Source organism: Moschus berezovskii, chromosome 6, assembly GCF_049115385.1.
Source record: "Moschus berezovskii isolate FMDL1 chromosome 6, NW_MosBer_1.0, whole genome shotgun sequence".
Lineage (NCBI taxonomy): Eukaryota > Metazoa > Chordata > Mammalia > Artiodactyla > Moschidae > Moschus > Moschus berezovskii.
Genome location: NC_142465.1, coordinates 119,814,716 through 119,832,714, shown reverse-complemented (window position 1 = coordinate 119,832,714; position 17,999 = coordinate 119,814,716). Strand labels below are relative to the sequence as shown.

At 45.9% G+C, this 17,999-nt stretch overlaps 1 protein-coding gene across 6 annotated transcripts in view; it reads right to left on the bottom strand.

Annotated features, from left to right (window-relative positions):
* Positions 1–17,999, bottom strand: part of ATXN10 (ataxin 10) — a 152,682-nt gene that overhangs the window by 121,469 nt on the left and 13,214 nt on the right. For all 6 annotated transcript variants that reach the window (XM_088837567.1, XM_055396621.2, XM_088837568.1 and 3 more), the window contains exons 2-3: positions 5,576–5,767; positions 295–377 (exon numbers count right to left, since the gene is read on the bottom strand). In XM_088837567.1, coding sequence (XP_088693693.1) covers positions 295–377; positions 5,576–5,767 — 275 coding nt within the window. The remainder of the gene's footprint in view (positions 1–294; positions 378–5,575; positions 5,768–17,999) is intronic.

Below are 17,999 nucleotides of genomic sequence, written 5' to 3'. Positions count from 1 at the left end.
CCTGTAACCGCACTTCATCTTAATCATCTCTGTGAAGGCCCTGGCTCTGCAGGTACTCACATGCAGAAGTGCACCGAGGGCAAGGACTTCGTCATGAACGTGGGAGGGAGGGGACACAGCCGACAACGGAGGACAGGAAGGTACTACAACTTTCTGTTATGACCACTCCTGAATATCACTAATGAAGTTTCTGTTTCACAATATGCAGAACCTTTGCTCTAATGTAAGACTCAGAGCAGTGGTACTTAAATCCTTGTCAAAGATAAATAATCCACGATTCATGCTGTCAGTTACCTGTCAACAGAGAGTCCTGTTCCACTCGCAGTTCACGAAAAAGAAGAATCAAGTCAACAGCAACGCCAATTGTACCCAAGTTCCTGTATAAGGTGTTCAAAAAAGACAAAGTCAGACACATTCCTGTTCTTAAACCTGCACTTTGAATGATGATCCCAAAAATACACAGACCACTGGCTAACAGTTCCTATGTTGGGCAGATTTATGGCCCTCCAAGGTACCCACATCTTAATATCCTAAACGTGTCACTGTGTCACTTTACGTGGCAAAGGGGACTTCTGCAGTCGTGAGTAAATTAAGGACCTTGAGATGAAAAGACTATCCCAGATTAACCAGGTGGCCCCAGTATATCACACGGGTCTTATAAGAATCAGAGAAGGTGGCCATGAGCCAAGAAATGCAGGAGCCTCAAGAAGCTTCAAAAGGCCAGGAAAAGACTCTTCTTAGCCTCCAGAAGGGACTCAGCCATGCTGACCCACTGTAGACTTCTGAACCCCACAACTGTGAGATAATAGATCTGTGCTGTGCTAAACCACTAAGCTTTAGTAATTTGTCACAGTAGCAACCAGACACTGACTTGGGTAGCAGAAACGGGGCGCTGCTGTAACAGATGAAAAATACATGGAAGCGGTTTTGGACTTCGGCAACAAGCAGAGGCTGGAAGACTTTTGAGAAGCATGACAGGAAAAGCCAAGATGCCTTGAACAAATCAATGGTATAAACGTGGACACTGAAGGCACCGCTGGTGAGATCCCAGAAGGAAGTGAGGAACATGGGAGTGAAAACTGGAAGAAAGGCAATCCTTTTCCTAACGTGGCAGAAGCTTAGCAAAAGATGAAATTGGATATTTAGCTGAGCTGATTTCCAAGCAACATACTGACGGTATGGCCTGATTCCCTCTTGCTGCACGTGGTAAAAATGCAAGGAGAGATAAAGCAGACTAAAAGGGAGCCAGGTATAATCTGGGAAACTCTTAGTCCATCCAGATAGCAAAAGACACTGAAAACCAGAATATTCACTGTTAGGAAAGTGTGCTCTGGAGAGAAAGCTGAGGGTGTGGCTGGACAACCTTTTGCTAATGACTTGGAAGAACTCAAAGGTGAGTGTTCAGTCACCTAAAGAGTTCTTTAAGGAGATCAGACATGTTCCTCATCCCCTTCGGTCATCTCGGCAGAAATCAGGAATAGAGATGGATTATATGAGAAAGTTCGACAGCACATTCTATACTGCCCACTGGTGCATAAATCCCCACGACACACTCGTGAGACCCACAAGGTGTTTAAGAATGTTATACCAGTAGAAACCCTGCCAACGTGGATGAAATGCACAGAGAAAGAATGAAAGAAGACTGATAAAACTATTTGGGTGAAAACATGTGTTACCCGTGCCTTTCAAGAAAAAGGAAGGATGACTCTGAGGGTAGGAGCAAGGGCAGAGCCTCAAGTCGCAGAGGATTATTCCCAAGCCTCAAAACCTGAGTTTGCCCAAGTGGATTTTGAAATTGTTTGGGACCAATGACTCCTCTTTTCCCTCAATTTTCTCCTTTTTTAGAGGATAATGTCTAAAACGATTACCCTATACCTGTCCCTCCATTGTATTTTGGGAGCAGACAACCTGCTGTCCAGTTCCACGAGCCCAAAGATAAAAAGAAATTCTGCCCCAGAGTGAATCATACCCAGAATCTCAACCATATGTAATTCAGATGGTAAGATTTGGGACGCTAATGAGACTGATATAAGATTTTGGACTTGAGTTGGTGCTGTATCAGTTCAAGAATTTGAGGGATCTCAGGATGAGATGAATGTATTTCACACATAGTATGGACATGAATCTTTAGGGGCCAAAGGGTAGACTGTGCTAGGCGAAATAATGGTACTGAAAAATGTCCACATACTAAACTTGAAACTTTGACTGTTACCTCACATGGCAAAAGAGGTGTGATATAATAAATATATATTTAATCTTTGTGTCAGGTTTCTGGCACAGAGCTCCTGATATCCTTGAAGTCCCTGTGTGACAGGAAGGGCTCTCGTTGAGCCCCTTCAACCCTCTTCAGTTTATGCTGATATATGAGGTGACTATCACTGGGCCTGCAGACGCCTTCAGGAGGGGCTGCTGCCACAGGAGCCAACCACGCGATCAGATCAGACAGGCGAAACTTTCAACCCCAACCTCCCATCTCGGAGGAAGGGAAGACAGCTGGAGACTGAGTTCAATTACCACTGGCCAATGATCCAATCAATCGTGCCTATGTGACAGAACTTTCATGAATAATCCTAAACAATGAGTTTGGAAAGGTTTCAAATGGGCTGATGAACACACCAAAGTGTCTAGAAGATGGCAGGCCTAGAAAAGGCCTGGAAGTTCTGTGCCCTGCCCCATCCTGAGTATCCCTTCCATGTGACTGTCCCTTTCCAGGACACTTGTAATAGAATGTAAAGTGCTTCCCTGAGTTCCCTGAGTCGTTCTACTGAATTATCAAACCTGAGGGGTACCCTGGAAAGCCCTGAGTTCGCAGTCGGCTGGGCAGAAATGTAGCCTGGGGACCCCATTTGCACCCGGCATCAAGTGAGATTGAGTCACGAAGTTACGGAATCTGACAGCACTAACGTGAGGTAGTTAGGGTCAGAAAGGGTTTGAATTCTTGGACTCCCGGCTGGTTTCGGAGAGTAAGAACTGGTCAGAAGTACAAGAGACCTTTCTAGGTATGATTAAATTAACGATTTGAAGATGGGAAGATTATCTTGAATTACTAGGTGGGCCTTATATAACTATAATGGTCCTTATCAAGGGACACCAGACGGTCAGAGTCGAAAGACTGGAAGATGTTACAGTGTTGCTTTGAAGATGGGAAGACGGAGCCATGAGTAAGGAAAGCAGGCAGACTCTAGAAGCTACTAACAGATAAGCAAGAGAATGGATTCTCTGCTAGAGACTCAGAAGGAGCCAGCTCTGCTGACACTTTAACTTGAGGTCAGAAAAAAGGGTTTTGGACTTCTGAACTCTAAAAGTGTCAGATAATAAATTTCTGTTGGTTTAAGTTACCGTATTTGCAGTAATTTGTTACAACAGCAAAAGAAACTCATATAGCTCCCTACATTCTTCACTCCTTCTCAACCTGAATCAGAATTAGGCCAAGACATTCACTGCTAAAGACGAGGGTCAGGGTGAGCATGCAAAGGCTAGGACCCTCTCTCCCCTCCCCACGCCCAGGTGGGCAGACGGCACTGCCCCTTTTCTTCTTTATTCAAACACGGGACTGGAGGGAAACGCAGCTCAGCGCCTGCCTTGCAAGAGAAGAAGCTGTTCCCCCTTTCTGCCCTAGGCTTGACACATACAAACAGCTGTCAGGCGACTGGGCGCACTGCCTACTTCTGTTGGCCAAATTTCGGGGGAGGAGATAAATGCAGCTTCATGACATGCGAATTCTATGAAACTCAAATTTCGATGCTCACAAATGAGGTTTTATTGGAACACAGCATGTGCGTTTGTTCACGTACAATGTATGGCTGCTTTCACACTACAGTTGGAGAACTGAGCCATTCTGACAGAGACCACAGAGCCTGAACTATTCATCTGGCTCTCTGCAGTAACAGCACAGCAACCCCAGCAACAGGGGTCATATTTACAGGCAGGGCTAACTGCTTTTAACAGTCTTCTCTGAGTACTTCCTGAAATTTCATATGACTTAGATTGTTTGCTCTGCTGTATTAAATCCCATGTTCCATACAGCCTTGGGAAAAAATAATTCCAGTCCACACAAAGTGCAATTTTCAGACAAAGGATATAAAAAGACCTAGGCCCTAACAGCATCCTACTTTTTAATTAATTCTTTAATAACTAAAAACATCAGAAAAATACATTTTGCTTGAGATCTGATCCTTGACAGGCTTGGCAACATCAGCTTTAGTTGAAGCTGACCAGAATCTCTCTTGTATTTCTGACTAGAGGAATGGTTCTTCCAGGAGCTGATGCCCCAAATGGTTAGAATTTCCATTCAGGGCTCTCTTTCCCTCTCCTGTCACACTATAGGCCTCCCTGCCTGGAAAGTGACAAAATAAACTCGGTTCTGGCCTGCTGCATCTAGCATATAACTAGTTACACTTTCTCAATGTTAACTATTACTTCCAAGATTATTACTGTGTCTGTCCATTTATCTGCATAGGATGCCATATTCAATTCTGTGCTGAAGTTAAACCCTCGCTTTCCCCCCTGCCCTCTCCTTTGATCTAAAGAATCTCATTAATCATATCCAAGCCTCAGGTGTAAGACAGTCCAGGCAGTGAAGGGAATCCCTCTATTGGCTTCTGCACCAGCTTGACTTCACTCATCCTGGCAGTTGACAGAGAGGCCCCTGGGCTCTGTCTAGACTCAAGTCCAGGAAATAAAGGTGTGCATGCTCTATGACTTCTGACTTCACCTCAAGTAAAAACTTTTAATAAAAAGAAGATTCCATTAAACCAAAGAGGAAAGGTGCTCAGTTCTCGGAGCAAAATATAACGTGTAAAAGAACAAGAACAGCGCAGGGCAATTCTCTCGCTCGTCTCTGTAATTACATTTTAGTTGTACATTGTAAGTTAGGTGGAAGTAAAGCTGGCAAGTTTACAGGATCTTAAGGAAAGCTGAGAAAGACAAAAGCAACTAATTAAAACACGGAAACTAATTAAAATATTTACAACTAATAAGTGAAGTCTAGAACTGCATATGCCTTTAGGCAGGCAGAATCAAAGGATCAAAGATAAGTTCAAATCACTTTTATGTAGAAAACCAAATACCTCTAAACTTATAAATACAAGTAAGAAATGGAAGCAACCTTAAAGTTAAACATGGTGTCCCTTTATATACTCATCTAAGAGTCTCCCACGGCAAGTCCTGCAGAGCACTTGTCCCCAAGATGTGGAGAGAGAGTCTGAATAAAAACAGGCAGCTGTGATGCCAAAATCATTTCTACTGGATAAGTTAATACGGCAGAACCAGCATGCACAGACACAAAGAAATACAATCAAAGCATGCATGCGTGCTAGGTAGCTTCAGTCGTGTCTGACTCTTTGTAATCCCATGGACTAGCCCACCAGGCTCCTCTGTCCATGGGATTCTCCAGGCAAGAATACTGGAGTGGATTGCCAGGCCCTCCTCCAGGGGATCTTCCCGACCCAGGGATTGAACCCACATCTCTTGCATCTCTTGTATCTCCTGCATTGGCAGGAAGGCTCTTTACCACTGGTGCCAGCTGGGAAGCCCATATAATCAAAGGCACGTATGTAACTAGAAAGAACAGTACCTGATTGAATTCTGGTTCACAGAACACTCAATACAGGCATTCCGGAGACACCGGAAGCATTCCGTTATCAGCTGCAGATTGGAAGCCAGATGCTCCACTTGGGATGGATCTCTGCAGGCCAGTTCAACAGCATGAGAAGATTTCTTTAAGATATCCAAGACTCTCTGGAAGATAGTCCTGGGTGCTGTTTCTCTGAAAAATGATAAAATTGTTGCACATCAGTTTAAAAAAAGACTAATTTCCAAACGTCATTTTCAGAACACTGCCTGTATTGATAACTTAATTTTGTGGAGAGATAGGTTAGGCCTGTCTGTTTCAGCTCCTTGATTCATGACACAAAGGGGCTAAAGAGACTAAGCGATTCATCAATCACTCCCTGTATTATCTCACTGAAGCTTTGCATTAACCTCTTGAAGCCAACACTGTCCTCGCTGTTTTAAAGATAAGATAACTGAACGGAAGTCTGAGTAACCTGCCCTTGCCACTAGGCTCACAACCCTCGGAGCCACAGTCCCAACTGAAACTGTTTTGACTTCCACGCCCCATGACAACCCAAATCCCCATTTACAGTGACTGTTTATGGTCAGTTCTGTTGGTTTTTGAGACTGCACCCAAGTAATGCATTTCGGATTCTTTTGTTGAGTATGAGGGTTACAGATTTGCTCTCAAAACAGAAGCTCTGCATCTCCTGTTCTGGACAGAGAGTATAACCACGTCCTTTGTCACCCAGTCAGATCAGATCAGATCAGTCGCTCAGTCGTGTCCGACTCTCCGCGACCCCATGAATCACAGCACACCAGGCCTCCCTGTCCATCACCAACTCCCAGAGTACACTCAAACTCATGTCCACAGAGTCGGTGATGCCATCCAGCCATCTCATTCTCTGTCGTCCCCTTCTCCTCCCGCCCCCAACCTTTCCCAGCATCAGAGTCTTTTCCAGTGAGTCAACTCGTCACATGAGGTGGCCAAAGTATTGCAGTTTCAGCTTTAGCATCAGTCCTTCCAATGAACACCCAAGATTGATCTCCTTTAGAATGGACTGGTTGGATCTCCTTGCAGTATAAGAGACTCTCAAGAGTCTTCTCCAACACCACAGTTCAAAAGCATCGATTCTTCGGCGATCAGCTTTCTTCACAGTCCAACTCTCACATCCATACATGACCACGGGAAAAACCACTGCCTTGACTAGACGGATCTGTACCTAAATTATGAGGAAAAAAAACTCATGAAGGATTGCCTGGGGGGACAAGACACTATCCATTCTCAGATACAGCAAGCCAACAGCAGGCCTCTGAGCTGACACACGTGCGACCAGAGATGGGCCCAGTGAGTGGGAAGGAGGGAAAGAGACAGAAGCAGAGGGAGACACAGAGGACGAGCTGAGAGCAGCCGGGCTGAGCGCCCTCCCCGGGACAGCACGCGCCTGCAGGAGGCCAGGGCCTGCGCGGTTCCCTCCCCGCAGCCTGCACCTGGCTCCCACCGCCTCTCCTGCCAGGGGCACTGCCCGCACTGGCTATCATCTCTGAGTTATGAGGAGAGGAATTTTTGTGTGCAACATGGCATCTAAATGCCAGCCAATTTCCTCATTCCATGAATCCCCTAGAGAAACAAGAATCTACTTGAATGGTGGAAGATTGCTGTTAGACAATTGAAGAGATGCTCACAGATCAGTTCTGACCACATGGGGTTTCTCCCTGTGCTGTGCGGAGTGAAGGGGAACACTTCACCCCTGAATGAAGCCAGACCACGGTGGGGGTTGGGGGTGGCAGGTGAAGTGCATTTCCACAGAACCACCACCACTGAAGCGCGCCAAGCCAGAGACACCCCCTCTGGGAGCTTCAGAGCCATAAACACTTGTACTCCAAGTGTCGTCTTTTCACCTTAAGAATGGACAGAATAAATCACATTATTCATCATGTCCTCTTGCCCGTCTTTGTCTTTAAGAAGCATGGAGTCAAAGCCACCACCCATATTTAACACTACAAACCCCTCAGTGTTACTTCTGAGAGATAACCGTATTTTTCCTACCTGGCTTTTCCCTCCCCTCCAGCTTCCTCCCTTACCTTTTATTTTATCTAGCTGTATTTATTTATTTTGGATTGGTAACTTGATTTCATTACAGATATCAATAGTATTACATTTCCCCCCAATTTATATAGTTAGACTACACAAAATTTGCACACAAAAATTATAGTTCAAGTTTAGCAAATCTCTTCAGAGTTACTCAATGTCTGAGGTCGTGGAGTAAGTACCCTGAGTGGCAAGCTGGGCCAAGTGTGGGTTGTGGAAAGCAAGAAGCCTAAGTCCTATCATTTCTGCTCCAGCCTATGGCTGGTACAGGCTTGGGGAAAGGGGACACACCCACCTATTTTAAAAGACAAGCTAGATTTTCATGTTAAATCTGATTTCTAAACATTGGCACCTATTTCAATAATGTAAAAAACACTTTGTGGGCACAAAAAAAAAAAAGCAAGCACAGTTCCCAGTTCTTGATCTGTGTGCTCCAAACTTCAATGGGGTGTGAATGGGTTACTTCTGTTGAGCTACAAAGTATTTTCCCCTCTCTCCGCCATCGGCCCTCTCTAAGCAAGGGTCATGAAGCTTTGACTCCCAGTCTCAGTGACTGAGTAACCAACTAAAAAGGTCAAAGTTCAGAGCTGCAGCATTAGTCCAGCCTCAGAAACCATGTAAAACAATGAAGTGTATAAACCACTTTCACAGACAATAACATTCACTAACTCCATCAAGACAGCTCTAAAGAGCACTGCTGGGGGGGCAGTAAATTTCCCATTTTACCCATCTTGACTACTCCAGGCTGGACTAACAATAAAATCGACAGAGAAACAAGAGAAACAGAAATTTTAATTTGTGTGCATGGAGGTCTCCTAGAAACAGGACCAAGAAAGTGGGCCAGAAGAGGCAGCTTTTATACTTTTCAGACAAGGAAACGATACATTTGTGAGGATTTGACAGAACAAAGAAACAGGCTGGGGTGCTTAGTTAGGGAAGAACCTAACCAGAGTCTGCACTTGGGCAGTAAATTCAAGAAGATACCAGGTTTGTTCATACAGCCTTCTGGGCCCTGAATCCGCCTCTGGGGATAGCGGCCTTCTGCCTCGGGAGTCAGGGAGGGTACCTCTCACAGGGAGATTTACTGCCTGCTTTCAGACACAGACAGGAGGGTCAGAGGGTCCCTTCTGTATCAGCTCTTTCTTAAGAAACTTTAATTCAAAAAACTCAACATGCCATTGAGGCTTATTTGAGGAGGCATGCTCTGGGCTCCAATAGTACTAAATATAGAGCTGCTGCTACTGCTAAGTCACTTCAGTCGTGTCTGACTCTGTGTGACCCCATAGATGGAAGCCCACCAGGCTCCCCCATCCCTGGGATTCTCCAGGCAAGAACACTGGAGTGGGTTGCCATTTCCTTCTCCAATGTGTTAAAGTGAAAAGTGAAAGTGAAGTTGCTCAGTCGTGTCCGACCCTTAGCGACCCCACGGACTGCAGCCTACCAGGCTGCTCCATCCATGGGATTTTCTAGACAAGAGTACTGGAGTGGCTTGCCATTGCCTTTATTACACAAAGAAAATACCCAAGGGTTTAAAGCATTCTAAAGAATGCCAAGAGTGATCAAGATTTCTACAACAAAGAATAAACCTAATTACTTCTATCTGCTCCATCTGCACAAAGTTTTGAAGACATTTATTACTTAATCTTCAGGTCAAATAAAAGTAGAGCTCTACAACTTCAATAATTTGCTACAATAAAGCCTCTTTTTTTCTACTATGATGACTAAGACTCGAGAAAGAAGCCAGTCCTTCGCAAGCTGCCTCTCATACAGGTACCACTTCCCTACTGTGAATGGTCTTCTCTGGTGTCACTCTTTTTAACATCTATTTTACTTAAAACTGCTATCAAGCACAACAGAAGCTTTGAAATCAAACTATAATGCAAGGAGATCAAACCAGTCAATCCTAAAGGAAATCAAACTAAACATTCATTGGAAGGACTGATGCTGAAGCTCCAATACTTTGGCCACATGATGTGAAGAGCCAACTTACTGGAAAAAAAGACCCTGAAGCTGGGAAAGATTGAGGGCAGGAGTAGGGGGAGACGGAGACAGAGGATGAGATGGTTGGGTGGCATCACTGACTTAATGGACATGAGTCTGAGCAAACTCTGAGAGATAGTGAAAAACAGGGAAGTCTGGCATGCTGCAGTCCATGGGGCCACAGAGTCGGACCCAACTCAGCAAGTGAGCAACAGCAAATAACAGACTACACTAAATAAAAGCACTGCTCTTAGGAAAACTGGGTAACTGACAGTCCAAGCATAGCACAATCCGTAAGTTCAGGAACTTCCCCGAATAAACAACTTCCAATGCTACACATTTTTTGTGTGTCATACATATGCCTCTATTACACTTTCAGGCAAAAGAAAAATGTTTAACTGAACTAAAGTCAATCAAAAGACTCCTGACACACAAGTAACTGTTAATAGCTCCTCAAGAGTAATCCTGGCAGCTTCTATTCCACACACAAAAGTTTACATTTTTGATACAAAGAGAAAATCAATGGGGACTGTGATCACGTGGACTCCTGAGGGCAGCAGGCACTGGCCCTCCTCTGCGTTTATTCATGCCCGCACCCTCCACCAGAATCCCTCCTCATACCACCGCCACCCCACCCTCTGCCTGGAAGAAAGAACCTGGGGGCTCCTGGTGGAACTCCTCAGAGTACTATGTGCTCCCCTGGAATTCAGTCCACAGCATGGAGTAACACTTCTGGACATCGGACTACATTCACTGATCCGGTCCACCACCCCAGCTGGACTACAGATCCCAGAAAAAGAGAAGACCTTATTTTTTCGTACCTCTAGGGCCCAGACCTGTACTAACTAATTTGCATTTGTTCAAATTTAAAACAGAGACAAGACTAGTCACATCTTCAGGGCGGCATCTCGCAGCTTCACAGGCTCGCCATGGAACCCAAACACTTACTGTGCGTGTGCTCTGAGCCCGCAGTCAGGCGCCAGGCCTGACAGGACCAGGGCTGTCGGTGTACTTTGCAGCAGCAACCAGAACCAGGTGAAACACCCAGGAACCATTTCAACTCATCCATTAAGAAATGCACACCCTGGACCCAAAACTCTGAAAACAAAGGGCCATATCTTAAGATGTAGACATCTTATAATTGGTATTTAAGAAACATCTAATTTCTTCTTCCCTACTAAATGATACAGTGGGCAAGCTTAAAGGGGGAGGGAGAGGAGAGGCGCTGTAACCCGACGAGCTACAGTTTACATTTCCTGAAAGCAGGAACTGTTTCTCAGATGTCTGCATCCCTCTATACAGGGTGAAAGGGGGGAAAAAACCCTTTTCCTCCAGAGACATATAATAAATAGCTACAGATCTTACTCACCACATTTTAATACACAACTTTCATCAGATGAGGACAAAGAAAGCTCTCCACTCACAGTAACCAGGAGGAAAGCATGTGACTCGACCTTCTCCACGACCGTGAATGGAGGCTATCGGCAGCACAGATGCAGAGCAGTCCTAATGTACTCTGTCTGCAAACTCCATATTCACTGTCAAGACAGCACGGCTAAGTGTGTGTGATGATTAACGACAGTGAAATAACCAGTGAACATCAGTCAATCGTTCGTACGTTACAAATGTTATTTATAATAAAACCTGCTGTCACTTCTGCTTCAATCAAACTAACACAAAATATTCGCAAAGACTTTAAAAAGCTTAGCCACTTCATTCACAGAAAGCCGAAAGTGCTTAGAAGGACAATTAAAATCCAACCGATAGACATTCCTTTTAGATAGGAATGCATACCCTGAAGACAACTTAGAAATGAAATGCTACATTACAGAACAAAAACAGCCTCTGAACTATACAAACGGTAGAATTTCATTTCCTTCAAGTTTGAACAGATCTGTAGGTTTAATCTTGGCAAGTCCCATCTGAGTAAAATTAAAGAAAACTACCGGTGATTATGTGTAGCAGGTTAGAGAGGCCTAACATACTATCTGTACACACATCTTACACTTAATTCATCAGTGGGACCTCCTACTGAAAAGGAAACTAACTGCTTGTCACTGTAACACTACAACTAAAGAATTTCATCCTTGTTAAAAGATTTATTCTAATACCGGAGATTTAATTAAAAATTGGCACACCTGCTTTAGAGTAGTTTAACCGCTGTCACTGAGGAAAACTATTAGAACACACACAAGTTCAGAGATTAAAATAACCACCACTGGTTGTTATTTAAAACCATAAACCTCTTACTGATCTGACTGCGTTGCTGCTGCTGTTGCTGCTAAGTCGCGTCAGTCATGTCCGACTCTGTGCGACCCCAGAGACGGCAGCCCAGCAGGCTCCCCCGTCCCTGGGATTCTCCAGGCAAGAACACTGGAGTGGGTTGCCATTTCCTTCTCCAATGCACGAAAGTGCAAAGTGAAAGGGAAGTCGCTCAGTCATGCCCAACTCTTAGGGAGCCCATGGACTGCAGCCCACCAGGCTCCTCCATCCATGGGATTTCCCAGGCAAGAGCAGGAAATTTTCCAGACTGCGTTAGGGAGCACCAAAACAGAAATTAAAAACATCTCAAGCTCCTGTCAGAAACAGTCTGCACAAAAGTCTGAAACTCACTTTTGCAGACCTCAAACCTCTCCCTTATACACTGTCTTCCCCTCTTCTGTCACAATGAGGACTCTCAAGCTGTCCCTGAGACAGAGCTGCAGGGCTGGCAAACTTTTTCTGAAAAGGGCCAAAGAGTAAATATTTCAGGCTGTGAGGACCTGTTAACTCTGTCCCAACTGCTCCGCTGCTGCAGGGTTAGGGCAGTCAGAGACAGCATCCAAACAAACACACACACACACAGCTGTGTTCTAGTGAAACTCTTCCTATGGACGCTGGGATTTAAAGCTCACATCATCTTCATGTATCATGGAATTCTAATCATTTGTTTTCCCCTACCATTAAAAATGTAAAAATCAATCTTAACTCAAAAACTATTAACAACAACAACAAAAAAAAAAACAGGTGGTGGGTCAGTTTTGGCCCACAGATCGAAATCTGGCTCTGACCCCAGCTCTGAAGGGTTTCAAATAAATGTCCTCTCCTCATCCCCCCAAAAAATCCTGTCTCCTTCTACTGCAATGTCCTCACCATACTCAAAATGCATCTCTCATCAGAACACAGACTCTCAAGTGCATCACACCAAGGAAAGCAAGCACAGAGAAGGTGGGACGCACAGAAGTAGGCAGGGTGTCCAGGAAGAACCGTGAGCACAGAGGAACCTGGCAGGCGTCAGAGCTAGCACTAAAGGCCCAGGGAGAAGGCCAGACTATTCTAGAAGAGGTGCTGGAGAGGAACCTGGCGGGCGGCAGAGCTGGCACTAAAGGCCCAGGGAGAAGGCCAGACTGTTCTAGAAGAGGTGCTGGACAACTATCAGTCATATGGGGAAAAACAGAATCGGAGCCTTAGGTAAAAAGTAACTCCATTTGGATTGAGGAATATATGTTAGACACAGGCTCTGCAAGCCACAGAAAGGACCACCTGCCTGATGAGAAGCCAGGGAGGGTTCTGATCAGAGTGACGTCACCTGCTTTCACTTTTAAAGGATCCCTCTGCTATTCCGTAAAGAACGGATCACAGCAAAAGAAAGAAAAAATATATGGAGATCAGTTAGGACACTCTTCACCGTGCGGTTGGGAGAGGATGGGACAGCGGCAGACATAATAAGCAGAGATCAGACTCTGAGTATATTCTGAAGATGGACTCAATGAGATTTAATGAGAAATTATTATGAGCGGTATCTGAAAAAGCAGAGGTGAGGATGGTGCCAAACTCTGACCCAACTCTGGCCTGGGCAATAAATGGACGGATGTATCTGCTATTTACTGAACTGGAGGAGACTGCTGTAAAGATACTGGGGGAGGGGGGATACCAGGAGTTCAGTCTGAGATTTGCTGCATCTGACATGCCTATTAGAAACACAAGCAGAAATGTGGAACAGGCAGATGAACATACGTGTCTGAACATCAGCAGCAAAGTCCAGCTGAAGGAAGTGTTAGAACTATCACCAACTCTAACAAAACCTCAAGAATGAAGGCAACTGTCATGACAGCACAGATAGGTGGGGAGAATTCTGAGGGACTGAGCGCTGGACCTCAGAGAGAACAGCCAATAAGAGAGAAGAACCAGAAGGGGTGGGTGGGGTTCCAGGAGCCAAATGAAGACAGCGTTCCAGGAAGAAAGTGATGAGCGACATCAACCAGCAGAGAAGATGAGGATTTTAGACGAAGACCAAGGGGCCTGGGCAATGTGGAACGGGTTCAAGACAGAGAAAAGGGAAACTGCAGTAGATGAACATAAAAAACCCTTAGAGAAGTTTATATAAATGGGAGGAAAAAATGAGGGAAATGGGGCAGAGAGTCTTCTTAGGATGGGAAAAATTATAGCAGATTTATCAACTGATGAGAATAACCCAACAGAAAGGGTAAAACAGATGACTTAAGAAAGGGGGGAAGGGAAGAGAATTGTTGGAGCAACGCATGCAGAAGGGAGAGGAACATGTGCAGACCTCAGGGAGGCTGGCACCTGGAGACGGGCAGCTCACCCACAGTACCCGAGGGAAGGCGAACTGTGGGGAGACAGAGGCAGCGGTGCGGAGAGGAAAGCGGGGGCTCCTGGAGACGCAGGGAACACAGAATGGGGATGAGGGAGCGCACAATGCATACATCAGCTAACCAGCACAGCGGAAGGACCGAACGGACCAGGGCAATGGCAGCACTGCCAGGGAGCACTAGGTCGCTACACAAGGTCAGTGACTGTCAGTTTACAGAAAGACCAATCAGTATGTTGTTACGTTTTTCTCTATCCTTGTTCAGGTGTTTGGGTGCAAGTAGAAAAGCAACAGCAAGTTGGACTTAACTAGAGCTTGAGTTTTACCAGCAAAGTATAACAAAGGAGAAAAGGCAAGGGAACTGAGAATGTATACAAGGAAATGCTTTGTCACTGACCCACAGGTCTAACCTGGATTTAAGGGATATGTGACTGTAAAGAACAAAAGGGACAGAGAATAGGAAGGAGTAGGATCAACAGACTGCGTGTCCAGCAGGGAGTGCAAGATTTGGTGGAGTAGGGGACCCAGAGAAAGACAAGACAGAACAGGCAGTCAGAGTGGGACTCTTGGAATCAAGACTGCAGAGGGCATGCAGCCATGGTTAATCACAAGGCCTAGGCAGCACACGGCAATGTGTGGTTAGATGGGGGAAGTGGGGGAGGGGAGAGGTGGTCAAAGTCAAGAAAAAAGGTCAGGGTAATGAAAGGATCATCTAGGTAAACACTAAAATAACCAAGACTTGAGACGGGAGAAGTAACGCAGAGTTAACGGTGAACCAAAGTTAGATTCTTCAAGGAATGACAGACTGACCACCTGAACTTTTAACAGTAAAAGAGATTATCTATGAGCTATACATACTCTGATGGCATGATATGGAAAGCTGCAGGGATCATGGAGGAAAAAGTTCCGAAAGCAGCAATGACAGTTACCTTCACACCTACACATCCTCAAGCTAAGCAAAACACAGGATATAGAAGAAAACAGCCCACTTGGAGGACTTTCTGGGAAAGGTTTGTCCTTAGAAGTGAGCCATATTTCACCTAGATCAAGAAGATGATAGGAATGTCCAGAGAAGTTGAAGACACAGGAAATTTTGCACATGGTGGTGGTTTAGTCACTAAGTTGTGTCTGACTCTTGCAACCCCATGGACTGTAGCATGCCAGGCTCCCCTGTCCATGGGATTCTCCAGGCAAAAATACTGGAGTGGGTTGCCATTTCCTACTCCAGAGGATCTTCCTGACCCAGGGATCGAACCCAGGTTTCCTGCATTGCAGACAATCTTCTACATTGCAGGCAGATTCTTTACTGAGCCACCAGGGAAGCCCCCTGCACATGAGAAGGGTTTTAAAAGTTGAGTCAAAAAGGATCCATACAAAGCCTTAAGGGAACCAGTGAGTAACAGAAAACGTAGTTTCCCATATTAGAAAATCAGCTTGTAAATGTCTAGCAAAAACCCTGCTGAGATTTTACTTTGAATGGCACCGAAACCACAGGTCAACCTGGGGAGAAGTGATGTCTCTGTGTTACTGTGTTTTCCTATCATATCATGGTATAACCATCTAATCTCTTTTGATAGTTTTATAATATTCTCAGTGAGGATGACAGCCACTTGTATGTAACTGTGCTCATGTCATGCCCAGCACCTTGCTAAGCACTACATACACACACTCCTCCATGGCCATCCTAAGTGGACCCCTCACTTACAAACTGTCCTTGTTACCAAACGCAAGTCTGTGCTCAATGCACAGAGAGGCCAGGCAACACCAAAACTGTTCGGGGCAGAGAGGTTTACTGAGGGCAATGAGCGAAGACGGGCGGCTCACGCCCTAACAACCCCAAGTTTTCAGCAAACCCCTTTTCCAGGGAAGGCGAGGGAGGGGCACAGGCAGTTGTTGCAAGCTTCTTGGTGTCAGGTCCCAGTCAGGAGCGATGCTCCTGTAAACCTACCAAACGAATGCTATTCTCTGTTCTGACAAGAAAAGGCAAGGTCCCAAGATACAACTTTCATCTCCCTAAGTCCTGATCCTGGCTAAGAGAAGGCGCCCCAGTGGAGCCAGGACCTTAGACTAACAGTCGCTCACTGAGAGCTGGTTGCTTGTGGGAGGGGCTCACTGCAGCACCGGCCAATGGCTGAGAGGGAACCAGGATCACTAACTGTCGCTCACTGACAACTGGCTGCTTAGGGGCGGCCCCACCACGGCGCGGACCAATAGTAACCGGCTCCTGGTAAGCGGGTGCGGGTTAACCGTGCACAGCAGCAACGCTGCTAAGGTCTGCGTCCAGCCACGCTCCATTACACTCTTAGCTCTAATGTGACTTCTCTGGGCTTGTGGCCGTCAGAGGTTGACTCAGCCTGCAGTGGGCCCCAAGGTTCCTCTGCCTTTGAATGAGTATCCTTGCCCACAGTCCAGTGACCACACCCTCTGGTCCAGGGACCACTACAAAAGACTGGAAGGATGAAAAGAGCTGAGAAACTCTCCTCTGAGGGCACAGTGGGTCACCATTCTAACCTTATTTATTTTGATTTGCTGGCTCAAATGTCTTCCTGTCTGCTTTGTCCATTTAAGATAATTGGATGTGCGGGGTGGCTCACACTGACCACATCTGTATTTTGAAGCTGAGTCAGAACACCTTACCGAGTGGTTCCGTGTGGCAGTCCAGCTCATGGCACAGGTAAAAATAAAGGCAACTGTCACCACACTCTACACAGTTCTGTTTATAGTGCTGCATAATTGACGTCCTCTCTCAGCACAGCTGATATGAGTCACGGTTGAGTCAAGACAGCATGCAGCCCCTTCACTAAGCTGACAACTCACGGGGGTCTGAAGGGGGCCTGTTTTGTGTTGTGGGTTTTGTTTTGTTCTGTTCGGCTGTTGTCTTTGGTGCAGCCAAAGACTTTCTGGCCAGAGACTCAGCTGTGTTTGGGGAAAACCTATGTGAGCCTGTGTACACAGAGATGACCGGTTTATTCCGAGTTCTGCATTATGCCAGCCTCTCAAGGGCTCAACAGTCCCTTTCCCTATGAATGTTAATCCACGTCTTGATGCAAGCAATAAGGGACACCAAAACATTACTGACCTCTTGAAATCACGATCCTCTGTCATATCTGACAATGTTTTATACCGCTCTTACCAGAGTCCTTCCTCTATGCTGACTCCAGGAAATTAACTATTTAAGGAAGTAATAAAAACACAACCAAGGGCTCATTCTGTGCTAGGTATTAAAGGAGGCCCTGAGGACACAGAGGTAAGTAAGAAGCCTGCCCTCACGTTTGGGCTCATTCTAGTGGACAGGTAGGTGATTAAGTGGTCATAATACTCTGTTGCAGTTCTTTGCAAGAGGTAAGGGGAGTATAAGGCAGAAGGTCTAAGGTCATTGAAATTCAACTGTGGCACAATGGAGACCAAAGCCCCCCCTCCACCTTGCGGTGATCAGAGCCACTATGGGAAAGTCAGTGTCAGGACAGGGTGACCTGCATCTGAAGAGAGCAGGAAAGAGCTGGACTCAGTGCAGCCTTGGGCTTCCCAGGTGGCTCAGTGGTAAACAATCTGCCTGCCAGTTCAGGAGGTGAGGGAGACGTGGGTTCAATCCCTGGGTCAGGAAGATCTCCTGGGTGAAGGAAATGGCAACCCTTTACCGTATGCTTGCCTGGAGAATCCCATGGACAGAGGAGCCTGGTGGGTTGCAGTCCATGGGGTCGCAAAGAGTCGGACATGACCTACCACGCACACAAGCAGTGCAGCCCTATGTGTGGGTCACATGCAAAGCTGTGCACCTCCAAT